The sequence below is a fragment of the Anticarsia gemmatalis genome, chromosome 12 (genome assembly GCF_050436995.1).
Source record: "Anticarsia gemmatalis isolate Benzon Research Colony breed Stoneville strain chromosome 12, ilAntGemm2 primary, whole genome shotgun sequence".
Lineage (NCBI taxonomy): Eukaryota > Metazoa > Arthropoda > Insecta > Lepidoptera > Erebidae > Anticarsia > Anticarsia gemmatalis.
Window position 1 is genome coordinate 7,222,362 of NC_134756.1, and position 15,101 is coordinate 7,237,462.

Genomic DNA, 15,101 nt, shown 5'->3' on the forward strand with positions numbered 1-15,101 from the left:
CAAGACACTAATGTTGTCAATTGATAATATTTTTATAGCAATGCAGATAGTTACTAATTGTTTTGTTGCTCACTAGTTTAGGGACTCATATATTTTCTTACTAAATTAATACATAGTTTCTTTAAATAAGACTATACGTACAATGGGAATATGCGTCTGTCTCTTTCTACATGTATCGCATGACAATATTGTTCGTCTGAAATCTATCTCTGAAGACCCCAAGTGAAATGTGTGTAAGGTTTGCCATTTTTTTATATAGGTATAGAAGTAAGTTAGCAATAATAATGTTTTATACCTGTGCCTCGATTCTCTACTACTATCGACAACCGAACTGTCATCGAGAAATTTTGTATGAAAATCTGATCAGCGCCTCTGACGGGTGTCGTAGGAAACATTTTGGCAGTACATTCTAAATGTCAAAATTTCGATAGCTAGCCGGTTGTCGGTAGTCGATAGTGGTAGAGAATCGAGGCACTGGCCGGTTTCAGAAAGTAAAAACAAGTGAGTACTATTGACATTATTTATTTGTCTTTCTAATATTTTATTCGAAAATTCTTATTGTGTTAATGATAATTGTGTGAAGTATAATTAAAAGGCACTGTTTTCATTTAACAATCTTAATAGGACATGTTGTTGTACAGTCATCGTGTATTATCTTAATAGACCTTATTCGAACGACTGAATCCAGTCTAAGAATCGAGAAACTCTGGTGTAGGCTATCGGTTCACCAGGGTATATGCCAAAGCCGGAGGTATATGTTGGTATGCCAATCTGTGGAATAATAGATAATTAAACATATTAACATTCAAAAGTCTTTAAAAAAACATTTAAATGAAAATTATTAACCAAAAGGTATATACATATACCATATACCATATACACTCACAAAAATATACAAAGATTGAGGCAAAAATTCTCTCCTTATTCAGTTTCTAACTTAAGGTTTTTTTTATTTTAGTAGATAGTAATGTACCAAAAGAATGATTCTTCAATTATATGAAGCTTAAATTACAGCATGCATAAACAATAAGTAAGATTTAATTTTTGATTATAACTCGATTATGAAAATGGTTTAGCACCATGGTACGATATTGTAAGATACCTGGGTCAAATATGGCCAGCCGAAAAATATGGTCACATACCAATCTAACACGAAATATTGTAATGCGACCATAAATTGTCGCTAGCGTCGTGTTTCTGAACTGCTTACCTGCAAAGTCTCTCAGCGCCCTGCTAGTCGCCTAGTGTCGGTTAAAGTGAAACATGCATGTGGTTTGGAACAATGGTAAATGGCTTTATTTTCCGGCTAGCCATATTTGACCCACGCACCTTACATACAAAATAAAACACTTGTCATACCCTAAGGTGTAAGGTGCGGTGTATATAAATAATACACCCACCTTTTGCCGTTATCAATTTTAGTTCCATACAGAAGGGGGCGAGTCTATTGCCATTTACCGAGCACGTAATCAAAGATATATTTTAATAGCTCGATAGATAGATCTTAAAAGTTCGTTATTGTAATATTTTTTTGTACCAAAACTCTGGTGTTGCCCATGAGAACTGCTAAGGGACCGCCATGGTCAGTGAAGCCCCAGCCGCCAGTATTAACAGCGCAGATGCTTGTGTCGACCCACAGCCCCAGATCAGAGCATGCTTCTTTCGAAATGATGGTCAAATTTGAGGCTCTTAAACGTTGTCTTTCACGCACGCCATCATCTGAAAATGAAACCCTGTTTGATTAACACAGTTACTTAATTTCAGAAGACCTTACGCGCATAAATGTGAAATCACGGCAGGAGCAGCGAAAAAATATTTGAAAATAATTTCAATACAATAAGAGTAACATTGTTTATCTGCCAAAACCATTTCCATTGTCTCCGAGTAATAAAGTTTGTACAAACGTTTTTGCTTTAACTGACATATATTAGGTATATTTGAGATAACAAGTCTATCGTGATTACAGAAGAACGCATAATAAATAAGGTATGTACCATTATAAGTTTGGAGGAACCCAGAAACGAGTGCAGTCCAGCCAACGAAGTCGTAGTCTTCGAGACCATAGGGTAGAGTGATAGGTTGAATCACATCTGAAAATACATATTTGATACACATATAATTTTCATATTTCTATTACCTATCGCGCCTTAGTGTTAAATAATATGAAGTAAATATAAAAAGGAACTTACTAGAGAGAGGAACAAAGCCAGTAAGACGAATAATAGCGATATCATTTTGGTTTGGACCTATCGTTGGATTCGGGTAAATATGGATATCTCTAGTGAAGATACGCAAACCACCGAAGAAGACAAAATTAGAGCCAAGAACCACAGTCATCCCGTCAGCTACATAGTAACCATCGTCTTGACAGCCGCTAGCAGTCAGCAAACGGTTTTGAGAGATTAAAGTAGCACCACAAACTGATGTGAAAGTAGACACTTGAATAACGAGGCCAGCCTGAAAAGTAAAAAAATACTTTGATGAGTAAATAAAAATATTATTATATTAACTAAGCTTTAGTTATGTTGTGCCCACGATTTCGTTCTATGAAGGCAGGTTATAGGGCTCTATAAGGTCGATCCATTTTTTACTGTCCCACTGCTGGGCAAGAGTCTCCCCTCGAAAGAGGTATACTTTGACATAGAAACGACGTACCTGTAGCTCAGTGCCTCGATTCTCTACTACTATCGACTACCGACAACCGAACTGTCATCGAGAAATTTTGTATGAAAATCTGATCAGCGCCTCTGACGGGTGTCGTAGGAAACATTTTGGCAGTACATTCTAAATGTCAAAATTCGATAGCTAGCCGGTTGTCGGTAGTCGATAGTAGTAGAGAATAGAGCTACAGTTCTCTATTACTATCGACTACCGACTACCGAACTGTCATCGAGAAATTTTGTATGAAAATCTGATCAGCGCCTCTGACGGGTGTCGTAGGAAACATTTTGGCAGTACATTCTAAATGTCAAATATCGATAGCTAGCCGGTTGTCGGTAGTCGATAGTGGTAGAGAATCGAGGTACTAGTGAGTTGGTTAAATAAGCAGTTGCAATCTCCAAGCTTGTAGTAAAAGTCAGTTATTAAATGTTTATCTGCGTGGTTTTGTCGTAAGCATTGGAAAAAATAAAAGCAATACGTTAGTGAAACTAGCATAGCAGGTGAAATTTTACATAATCACACGGATGATCCAAGGGGCTAAATGAAAAATAAAGTAGAGCTTTACTTGATAAGGCACTTGAGAGATGTCGATGATGGGTGGTACTGGGATTCTTTGTGTTCTTCCAGCTTGTATTCCTTCTTCTAGCTTCTTAAGTTCAGTAGCACGAGGAATACCAAAGCGCCTGTGGTAGTCGTAGTCCGGACTATTAACACTAGGTAAACCTTCAGCGAAGGCCACTAAAGCCAACGCAATGCACGCAGTACTAACAATCAGTTTCATTATAGCAACAAGACTTTCAGATTAGACGTAGTTACATTTTTATATATTCTTTAAAATCTTATCAATAGTTAAAAATAAGTGATAGGTCATACTAATCTCAATCAGTGCTGATTGGCTAGTTGATGATTAAAACATTGAATATGATTCATTATTTGTACTGTAAGTGCGAAAATTTTAAAAGATACCGTTGCGTCGGCGTTATTCATAGACCAGACTGGGTTAAGAGGAGAAGATTCTGAAGTGGAACTAAAACCAACGTGAACTTTGGTGTTGTTTCGTTCAAGTCACATACAAACATCAAATCACTCTTGTATTCGAGTATATTGAAGGTGTTGGCGAGTCTATATGAAATACACCAATAAAATATATGGATATTAAAATATGTGTAATCCTGCGTAAATCTATACTAATATTATAAAGCTGAAGAGTTTGTTTGTTGTTTTGTTTGTTTGTTTGTACGCGCTAATCTCAGGAACTACTGGTCCAATTTGAAAAATTCCTTCAGTGTTAGATAGCCCATTTATCGAGAAAGGCTTTTGGCTATATATCATAACGCTACAATCAATAGGAGTAGAGTATTAGTAAAAAATGTTCCAAAAACGGGGAAATAAATCACCCATTCTCTCTTATGTGACGCAAGCAAAGTTGCGTGGGTCAGCTAGTATTTAAATAAATTGCCAATATTGTCACGTGCTACATATTCTTGAAATCCTAATAATAAAAACTTATCATAAGGTCTTTTTGCATATTATTAACGAGAAAAAAACAAGAAGTGTACTTAAGAACTTTATTCGATTTAGTCTATTGTTTTACTAGCAATCAATTATTCAAAATATAATATCATTAATTTGCTTATACATTGTGATGGAATTTACAGGAACGAGCGGATCCAGACTAAGAAGCTAGTCACTCTGGCGAAGGCAGCGGGGTCACCGGCCTGGCAGCCGCGGGCAGAGCCGTATGATGTCACACCGATCTGGCAAATTAAAAATATTTAATTTAAAAAAAAGGTAAATTCTAAAACATAGGGACATGATAAATGTCTGAAAAAAAAACTATTATTGATGAGTGGAGGTTAGGTGCAGTGTTTGGTTTCTTTTTATAGAGGTATAACATCAAATTCGTATCAGAGCTATTTTTTTAATTCACGGGTAACTTTAAGTTATTTATACCACGTTATATGTGATATCACAAGATGAATTTATACCATCTTGACAAAACTTCACTAAAACCGATAAGTGACAACGATTATTTGGTATTTCAAGCTTACAAATAAAATAGAGTTCCCGAACTTAATACAGTATAAGGGTCTATAGAATTCTATTTTCTAAAGAACCTATTCTATTTTTAATAGAAAAGGTTTTTTTCTCAAGAAAGTAATCACAATTAAGATGTTGAAAGTTCATACCAAGACTCTGGTGTTATCGATGAGTACAGCGAGGGGTCCGCCGGAGTCACCGCCGCAGGTACCTCTGCCGCCAGCACCGCTCGTACAGATGTTGCTGTTATGGACCCAAGGACCGTAAGCAACAGTGCACGCTTCGTTCGTGATGATGGGCAGATTCACAGCGCTTATGCGTTGGAACTCGGGAATTTCACCACCTGAAAAACGTAGTCGAAAATATTGGTTAGCGCTGACTAAAAAACCTAAACCTAAATCATCATCATTATACTTTTAAGGTAATTTTCGACGAGAGTGAAGGTGTCAAAGAAGATTATTAGCCAATAATGGGGTAATTAATTTTTAGGGTGCATAAGGAGCTTCCCTGCGGTGCTCCCGGAAAACAGCTCGTTTCGGTAACGCGGAGTCTAGGCTGACTAATCCTCTCACTACAATGGTACTCTCAAACGCTAAGCTAAAACATCCAGATACTAATGACTCGTCTCTCACCTAATAAATAATAAGTGCTTTTTTGGGCACCGAAAAATCTGTAACCATCTTTGTCTCTAGCTTTTTGGAGACTCGAGCTGATGATGATACCACAGTGCAATCCACATACTCCTTTTTAAAACTTTTGAATTCTTTTGTGAAGAATTTAATAACATAAAAGACGTACCATTAACAGTTCGGCCCCATCCAGAAGCGAGCGCGGTCCAGTCCACGAAGGTGTTGCTTTCAAGTCCATTGGGAAGAGCGATAGGTTGAATTACGTCTGAAATTTTAAATAAACATCTTTTATTGTTTGTATATTTTTTTTATTATTGAGTTTCTCACATAACATGTTGAACTGTCTGTAGTTTATACATCTGATTACCTACAGACAGTATAACATGATAACGTCTCACTGCTAGGCACGGAGATTCTGAGAGCTCCTATTTCATGAAGAGAGATTTTGAGTCAACCAAGCTGTCTAACGCGGATCAACAACATTACATTATTTTCAGTTTTTTTAATCTCTCATCACATTAATTTAAATCTTACTCAAAAATTTAACCATCACTATTTATTTACCTAAGGATTTATAACAAAAAATGTTTTATGTTTGAACTCTTAATCACTTACGAGAGGTTAACCTCTATTATACAGGGTGTCCCAAAACTCAACGATAATTCGAGACAGGATGAAAGGCCAAGTCATACCAGCTATAGGAAAAATAAAAAAAAATCCATATCACTTAATTCACCAATAATAGACACTTTTCAAAAAAGTTGAAAATCCACACCCTTGGTCGCATTTTCAAGTCCTGTGGTTACCAATGTCACAATTTCGCTGTGTTTTTTTGAATTTCGTGATCTTTATTAAATATGCTATTAATCGTATAACAAATTAATGCACAAAACATTGTTAATTTAATAAAAAAAGTTAAGTTTTAGTGAGTCATCTTTCTCAAAAATATCGTTAGTCAACTTTGACGCTTCATACTGAAAAAACAATGTACTACACTACCCTTGGCAAGTTATTTCAAAAGTTGGCGCATTTAATCAAGATTTCAAAATAGTATAACACTTGCCACTTTTCTTGCCATTAAAAATGTTATTTTTATTTGAACGAAGAGTATCCTCGCAAATGGATCGGACGCAGTGGTACAATTTGATGGCATCCTCGTTCCCCCAATCTAAATCTAGTAGATATTTTTTACTGGGAATGCATAAAAGAAAAAGTCTATTCAAAATCAATACAAAATCTATCAGAACTTCGCCAGAAAATTGACACAGCGTCAGAAGAAATAAATACAAGGAATTTTGATTGACCGGTGCAAAGGTCTTTTGTAAGGCGTTGCAAAGCCTGTATTCGTGCCAGAAGAAAGCAATTATGTTTAGTAAAGATGTAATTGAGTCAGTCCATAACAAATATTTAATGTAATAAACATAATAGGTTATAATAATTAAAAAAAAAACAATGAACGAACCATCGATCTTATTTAATTATTCTCCTTAAACTAAAGTAATTCCGAATTGTTATCCTCTAGCATGAATTCAGGCTCTGCAACGGCTTACAAAAGACCTTTGCACCGGTCAATCAAAATTCCTTGCATTTATTTCCTCTGACGCTGTGTCAATTTTCTGGCTAAGTTCTGATAGATTTTGTATTGATTTCGAATAAACTTTTTCTTTTATGCATTCCCAGTAAAAAATATCTACTGGATTTAGATCGGGAGAACAAGGAAGCCATAAAATTGTACCACTGCGTCCGATCCATTTGCGAGGATACTCTTCGTTCAAATAAAAATAACATTTTTAATGGCAAGAAAAGTGGCAAGTGTTATACTATTTTGAAATCTTGATTAAATGCGCCAACTTTTGAAATAACTTGCCAAGGGTAGTGTAGTACATTTTTTTTTCAGTATGAAGCGTCAAAGTTGACTAACGATATTTTTGAGAAAGATGACTCACTAAAACTTAACTTTTTTTATTAAATTAACAATGTTTTGTGCATTAATTTGTTATACGATTAATAGCATATTTAATAAAGATCACGAAATTCAAAAAAACACAGCGAAATTGTGACATTGGTGATCACAGGACTTGAAAATGCGACCAAGGGTGTGGATTTTCAACATTTTTAAAAAGTGTCTATTATTGCTGAACTAAGTGATATGGAATTTTTTTTTTATTTTTCCTATAGTCGGTATGACTTGGCCTTTCATCCTGTCACGGATTATCGTTGAGTTTTGGGACACCCTGTATACTATACTATTTAATTTCTTTCTTCTAATTTTGATATAAGCATTAATGCTTATATTAAAATTAAATAGTATAATAATAATAATAAATAAATTTAACCCATTCCTGTCCCACTGCTGGGCAAGGGTCTCCTCCCGTAATGAGGGAGGGTTTAGGCCTTGAGTCTTCCACGCTGGCCAAGTGAGGGTTGAAGACTTAAATAATATATGCAATTAATAAACTTACTGGAGAAGGCAACAGAGGAGGTCAGACGAATGACAGCGATGTCGTTGGCAGCATTGTTGGGGTTCCAGGCGGGGTGCATGTGGATGTCTCTAGTGAAGATACGAAGACCGCCGACGAAGATGAAGTTGTGGCCAAGGACCACAGTCATACCGTTGGCGACATTGTTACCGTCGTTTTGACAATGGGCAGCGGTTATCAAACGGTTTTGAGAAATGAGAGAAGCACCGCATACTGATGTCCAGAAGAAATTCAGAGTGATCACAAGACCAGCCTGAAAAATGGTAATGAAAATAATAGAAAAAATGCGATGAATACGATTTTTAGTATCGTATCGTGTTGTGATTTTCTTATCATAAACATTTCTTAATTACAGAATGGAAACAATTAAGGATAAACGAAAAATACGTAATAAAGAGAATAATTAAACCTGTAGTAGGTAGCTGTTCCTAATATTCTACTCTGCAATATATTAAAATATATAAAATAACAAATGAACGTAAAGTTTTTTCTTGTAGCAAATGTGGGGCTACGAAAATTATTCAAACAAAATAATTGTTAGAGAAACCGGTAAACAAATAACAGCTTTCAAAACATTACCTGGTAAGGAACAGCACTGATGTCAACAACGTTTCCTCCAACGATTCTTTGACTACTTCCAGTTCTGATTTCTTCTTCTTCTAGCTTCTTGAGTTCGGCAGCGCGAGGAATACCGAAGCGTCTGTGGTAGTCGAAGACCGGACTGAGTTCAGAAGAGGAAATCTCTTCAGCGAAGGCTACTGCGGCCAACGCAAGGCACACGACACCAATGAACGGTTTCATTTTGCCAGCACAACTTGGTCATTTTTTCACGATTCTCCCTATTTATACACTAATTAGCATGTTATCATCCTAGACTAGTTAAGCTAATCTTAATCAGAATTGATTGTATTTGTTAAAGCAATTCTTGTAAAGGCGATTATGATCTTCTGATGACACTATAGCCAACATGACGTTTTAATATTTTAATAGATAATACTTGATTACAGGGCTGCGATGCCCTAAAATCCTGACGATATTTGATAAAGTGGACTTTAGTTTATTAGCGATAATAAAACGGAGAGTCATCAATTGCGGTATATACAAATGACACTATGCGGCAAGAAACACAAATTTCTTATACAGGATACTGAGATAGTGAATCTATCGAATAAGTATCGGTTAGCTTATCTGATGGAAATGTTGTAGTCGCTTTAATACATTAGCTATTGAATAGTTTATCCGACACTTTCCTAAAAAGCCTTGATCTAATCCATAGTAATCCCGAGGTTTGTCCTCTACAATCTAAAGTCTACTAACCCCCGGTTTCTGAGGTTCATTTAACGATAGTTTATCTATTCCATGGCGTTTAAGCTCACACAAAAATAACAGTTTGAATAGATAAACTATCGCTAAATCCACTTATTAGTTACAAAACCTTTGTTATAATTGTGAAATCTTTAGGAATTCAAATAAAAAAGAGCAATATAGTTAAAAAGATTTAAATGGAGATCAATTCATGCTCAATTTAATATAAGCTGATGTTAGCGCGAAATATGCATGTGTTCACAAAGAGATTGAAATCAAAGAGAGTTCATTAGAGTGTTGCGGTTTAGTTGCAGTTTGCGGGTTGTGAATACAGATAGGATTAAAGTTTTAACTTTGAGGGCGTAGTTGAGCCTCTGATGCAACTGATTATCTTCCGTAATACTATTACTCATATAATGGGAGGCTTGCAAGCTATACAAGTGGCTTGCGAGTATACTTTATGTTATTAACTTGTAATGCATTTAGCTCTGAGTGAAAGTTTTTAAACTAGCTGAGTATTTTTAAATTTTCACCGTGGACAAGCTAGGTAACCTAGGGCCCTGGTGAATAAAATGAACGAGGGCCTTCTACACCTAAGCTACAGGATACAATAACAAATACGGTACATTAACGAGTCAATAAGAGTGACTCAACAATGCAATGTCAACCATGGTTGGATAAAAACCCTAGTCTGGCTTTCATTTATCTTCCGCAGCTGCATGACACTACTAGCTTCTAAAAGTACTGGGAAACTTGCAATACGTCATAACCTAATTCCTAACTTAGTGTAAAGCTGCAGTTTTTCGCGCGAATAATCGTGTGAATGAAACGTGAAGTGTAAGTGTGAACTCGGAAGTGGGTCACGAAGGCATCTAAGGCACGCTGCGAAGGGTGGAATGACTTGCGAGGCGGGAAGTCCTCACACTAGCTTATGCTAACTGCAACACCTATACTGAACTAGTAACTGAGTTTCTACTTTACATTCCTTTGGAACTGAGTAGGTGAAATAAAGTTCCATTTGTATTTGGAACTTAGTCCGCGCCGCACCGCCGGAGTTCGGATCGGAACATGCGATTTATAGATTTGAATAATTGGCTTAAGCTAGTATGAGTAATGCTTTGACTTGTTGAGTGGGATAATGGAGTTTAATTACAGTTCAACTCACGTTTGCTATTGCGCTTTTGGGTAAATACCATATACATAGATACGTATACTAAATGTTCTATGAAATTGATCAATTATTTAGATTTAGCCGTTTATTTTCAAAAATGTGTTACCTGAAATATTGCGTAATTAATGCAATAAATGATAAGGAGCATTAATTGGAGCGGTGATTGAATAAGTTTAACATTTTATAAATGTAACATTAAATGCGGATCTTTTATTTTAAATTTATTTCAGCAACTGTTATCAGGAATTCAGAGGAAAATTAACGGATGCACAAATGTGCAGGAATTTTAAAACGGCGAAGTTTATACTGGTTGCTTTTAGCAAAAGAAAAATCTTGTAGGAGATAATACAAAACGGTGTGAGTGCGGGGCGCGGGGGGAGGTGCCGCGTAATCCGCCCTCGCGTCCCCAACACTGCGCCCCATCCCTACACCAATGGCATGGAGAGGCACTATGTGAAATATTTTTTATATGTAAACACCATTAACTTGACTGATAACAGTCAGTGGAATGATAAAGATTATTTAGCCATGTCCAGGCACTTAGTTCGACCTAAATATTAAATTAAGAAATTGTAAATGCTTTTGCAGAAAAACCAATATAGATTTGACAAATACTCCTTTTGCGTTAAATAGCGTTGCGGGGAATGAAAATGAAAAACAAAGGGTGTACATCCAGAGTCTATAATAAATATTGTAACCACACGAAAATATTGACCATTGGTCACACGCAGTGGTACCGCAGAATTATCGTCTGCACATGGGACATCAACAATGATTAAATTATATTAGGTAGTCAAAAAATCGGTTTGCTTCAATAAACTTTAAAGCCCTAATTTATGAAGTTTTCTTTTTAGACTTAATTTATGGGATCATTTACCTACAATGTTAAGAAAACAAAAAACTATTTTTTTAGTTGATACTGCTCCATAGACGCCACTGTTTCCGGTAACAGGTCAAGTTTAAAAGAGGTTGCACTAAATTTTCGAGTCGAGCGACAAATCTACGGCGAAATACTGGACCACTATTGTTAGTATTGTTATAAAAGCGGGACTTTGTGTGAGAGAAAGAATCGGAACAAAGAGGGTGTCTACTTGCGAACCATAATTATATTATAACAGAACGTTCACACTGTTTTATTGCTTTGTCTTTGTACCGACGTATGGAGTATTCTTATATTCTTTATATTATCTGTTTTTTTTGTTTAATAACATTGACTTAAGGTCGTGTAAATAAATCTGGAGGATACAAAGTACATAACGTAACATTGTCCTTAAAAGTGTTGCATTACTGACCGCTCTGCCTTACTGTTTCTTTCTGTTATTCATCTATTCAATTGATACTTTATTGTACAGTTAAAATGTAGCCAATAAATATAGAGCCTAGAAACTCAGAATATTCCAAGCGGATGACCAAATAGTTCGAAAAATTCTGTATTTGCAGTATCTATAATAGTGCAATATAGGCCACGCAATATTCTAACTTCAGGTATCTTTCTAACTTCAGGTCTTTCAGCAGGTTTAAAAATAAAACTAATCAGAAGTCTGAAGCTTTTTGTATTGACGTAGTTCACGGTCAGTGTATTTTCACGGAGCGTGGGCACAGTCGCAGTAGTTTACACCCCTGGCCTGTAATTCGTCCATGGGGATGCTCCATTCAAGTCTTCAGCACGAGAGTGTTTTACTGCCATGGACTTAATTTACTGCTTTTGTACGTACGAGTGTATTCGTTACAGAGGGGAGTTTGTCTGCTCAGGCATACAGATGAAAATGACTGTTTTGGAAAATTACATTTATTTTTACTACAACTAAAAGTGTCATGCTTAACTTTTAGATTTTATCTAAAGAAAATTTGTTTAAATGTTGCCCGATTTTACCGACTATCCTCCTAAATTGATATAAACAGTTTTAGCTGAAGTCAAGTAAGGATTTTAATTTTCATCGATTTTAGGATTAAGCAACATCAGGAACACGAAATTCTATACAAATTAAACCCAAGTACTTTTATATTTTATAGTCTTTTTACATTCAGTAAGTACAGTACATGTTGTAGATTTATCATTGACGATCTACCTTAGGCGAATTTCTGTAATAATAAATTATTGCTTACGAACTAAACTGTACAAACTCAAGCGAAAATTGGTTATTGGTTTCGACTGTGTATAATGTGGTTGTTGTAAAACGCGTCAGGTGGCGCCACCTATACAGTTCTCAGGGCATTACACAGGCTTACAATTTATTATTAACGTGTGGTTTTTCTCACGATGTTTTCCTACCTTGTTAGAAACTGGTGGTGAATTTAAATGAGCGCTGTATTTCTAATAGAAGGCGTTAGTACTATTTATAAATGGTGTACCTTGGAGCGGAAGCTTATAATGCTTTTGAGCGTAACTCAAAATAAAGATTTGAAGGCGTCTATTATGCTCTAGGTTAAACAGCGCTGGTCTGATAATTCGGACACCTTTCTGTACAGAGGAAATGGCTGCGCTGGTGAAACTCGTCACCGGACAACAAAGTTGAGAAAAAAAGAATGTAGTAAAATGTGATTAAAATAAAATGCAGACAATTAAAACAGAAAATATTCATAATTGATTGAAAATTACATTACGTCGTTTAAGTTTTATAACCACGTAAGTCATTTTTGGCAGTTGTGAGATTTTGATGTCATTATCTAGAGAATCGAAAGAAGAAATTGAAGTTTGTCTCTCCTGAAAAGTTGCTACAAATAGTGATAGACATTAAACGACGATTAGTTGCTAGCTGTTCAGTGTTGTATAAGCCCTAAAAATGTTCATAAAAATGTTCAAAGGCCCATATACATAAAGCTCTTTAAGTTAAAGTCACTGGATAGCTTTAAATAATGACTGAAAGTCTATCAATTTCCTTTTGAGAGAGGTCACGTGTTTAATCGTGGTAGATTAAACTGGCGCCCGTGTCATCGTGTGTCCTGTCCCACGGATCTTACGGCCTAATCCTGTTCGTAATCAAAATGAATCTCGACGACCCTCCGTACTTCTATCTCGTATGTACTGGTATCTAATCCTTTATTACACGAACGTTTCAACCGATTTGCGAACCTATTTTTTTGTAATAGGTGGCGTATTGTTCCTAAGAGATTTTAAGAATTATACTCGAGGTAGTAGTGGTTGTAGTTAGTGTAATAAGAAAAATTGTAACGAAGAGCCTCTATAGTTTTTTTAATCCTAATGCTTATCTTCACATAGATTTTTGGGTGAAATGATCTACACATTATAACGTACACGTGTTATGGGTGATTATCACTATAGTATTATAATTTTGGGGAATTTTCAATGTCAGACTAATTTGTATAATCTTTACAATGTCTTCTTTGATAAAATTATTTGATTTGTTTGTCTACCAATGATACTGAACTTTGGAGTTCAGAAGTAAAAGACTCGAGTTTAAAAGTATTGTTACAGTCTTTCTTGAACGTTATTTTGCTTATGCACTGTAAAGTTTTAAAATCTACCTCTGTGGCACAATTGGTATACCCGTTCGATTCCTAGGTCGCGTGAAGTACTATTGGTTGTTTCAATTTTTTTTTCGAAACATTAATTAATAGTAGCAGTATTACAACACCGACCATTGTTAATGGCGAAACGTGGGCGTATTTTCATATACTTCTGATCTCACCTTCGGGTATAATAAGCTTAATTATTATGTATGTATATGTGTATATGTATGTGTAGCTTTAAAAATATTCGTAATAAGCAAACCTATGTATGCATGTTTTGAAAGATAACCATCATGTAATATCAAATAAGTACCTATAAATCTAAAAGGAAATCCTTAACAAATGACTATAAACTTCAACTTAATTTCTTGAAGCTTAGTTGTTAAACAAACTCTTGTTCTATTTCACATTGTTTACAGTGCCGTTAGCTGAATGCAGAGTAATAGAGGCACACCTGCAGCTGTTAACTACTTTAATTACGTCGCCCATTAATCGTAGTCAGAGAGCAGGGGTTGTGGACATAGACGGATTGGGCACAGGCCTTCAATATTTTAACTATGTGCGGTACAAGCGTTTACGAATAATTGTTATTACTGCATTGAATTATTGTCTGTTTGGGTTCTATTTAATTGGAGAAGGCTTTAAGTTATAAAGCTATAAATAATAAATATAAGCGTCAAAGGCCTTCAGGCGGCTTGAACAAAATTTTACATTAGGTTGACCACTAACCATACGATAAGAAAAAGATTATAAAGCTGAGTTTCGACTTTTAAAATTATAGAGAATAGCTATGTGTTTCTTGTTAGCTCTTCTCAGAAGGCTATACCATGTTTCTAAACGAGTGATACATTCAGTAAATATAACAACTAATCGCAAGTGTCAAATATTTTACCTAAGTGAATTAATGGAAACAGTTATGATTAATGTGTTTTTGTTTTTTTTTCTTGTAGGTTTGATACTGGTACTGGTGAGATTACTTTATAAAAATAAATAATATTCCAGTCAGCTCTTAGTCAGTCATTCATTGCCTTATCGTTTGCTAATGTTGGATAGGCATTAGAATAACTATTAAAGTAGATACTAATTTGGTAATTGGTTATAATCATTACTTTGCCAATTTTTCATACATCGTGTATCATCGTATACTTTTTAATGATAAAAATGCAAACTCACGACAACTTTGTTTGGGTTTATCCAATTAGCAAGTATTCCGCATTATAAAAGATTAATTTTATTCAATCAGCTTATCTTAGCACCACTAAGATATCTTAAAAATAATTTATAGGAATCGATAAGTCTTTCATTTCGTTAATGAACTAGACAACTCGTTTAAACGTTTCTAAG

General features: G+C 35.4%; 2 protein-coding genes across 2 annotated transcripts; both read right to left on the reverse strand.

Moving 5' to 3' along the window:
* Positions 1-506: 506 nt before the first annotated feature.
* LOC142977195 (collagenase-like) lies at positions 507-3,457 on the reverse strand. Its single transcript, XM_076120949.1, has 5 exons — positions 3,227-3,457; positions 2,190-2,457; positions 1,995-2,090; positions 1,538-1,719; positions 507-771 (listed from the first exon to the last, which is right to left on the reverse strand). The coding sequence occupies exons 1-5, from the start codon at positions 3,440-3,442 to the stop codon at positions 667-669; spliced, it is 867 nt and encodes a 288-aa protein (XP_075977064.1). The 5' UTR covers positions 3,443-3,457; the 3' UTR covers positions 507-666.
* Positions 3,458-4,215: 758 nt separating this feature from the next.
* LOC142977192 (brachyurin-like) lies at positions 4,216-8,624 on the reverse strand. The gene is made up of 5 exons (XM_076120944.1): positions 8,390-8,624; positions 7,793-8,063; positions 5,500-5,595; positions 4,851-5,044; positions 4,216-4,418 (listed from the first exon to the last, which is right to left on the reverse strand). The coding sequence occupies exons 1-5, from the start codon at positions 8,609-8,611 to the stop codon at positions 4,314-4,316; spliced, it is 888 nt and encodes a 295-aa protein (XP_075977059.1). The 5' UTR covers positions 8,612-8,624; the 3' UTR covers positions 4,216-4,313.
* Positions 8,625-15,101: the final 6,477 nt, after the last annotated feature.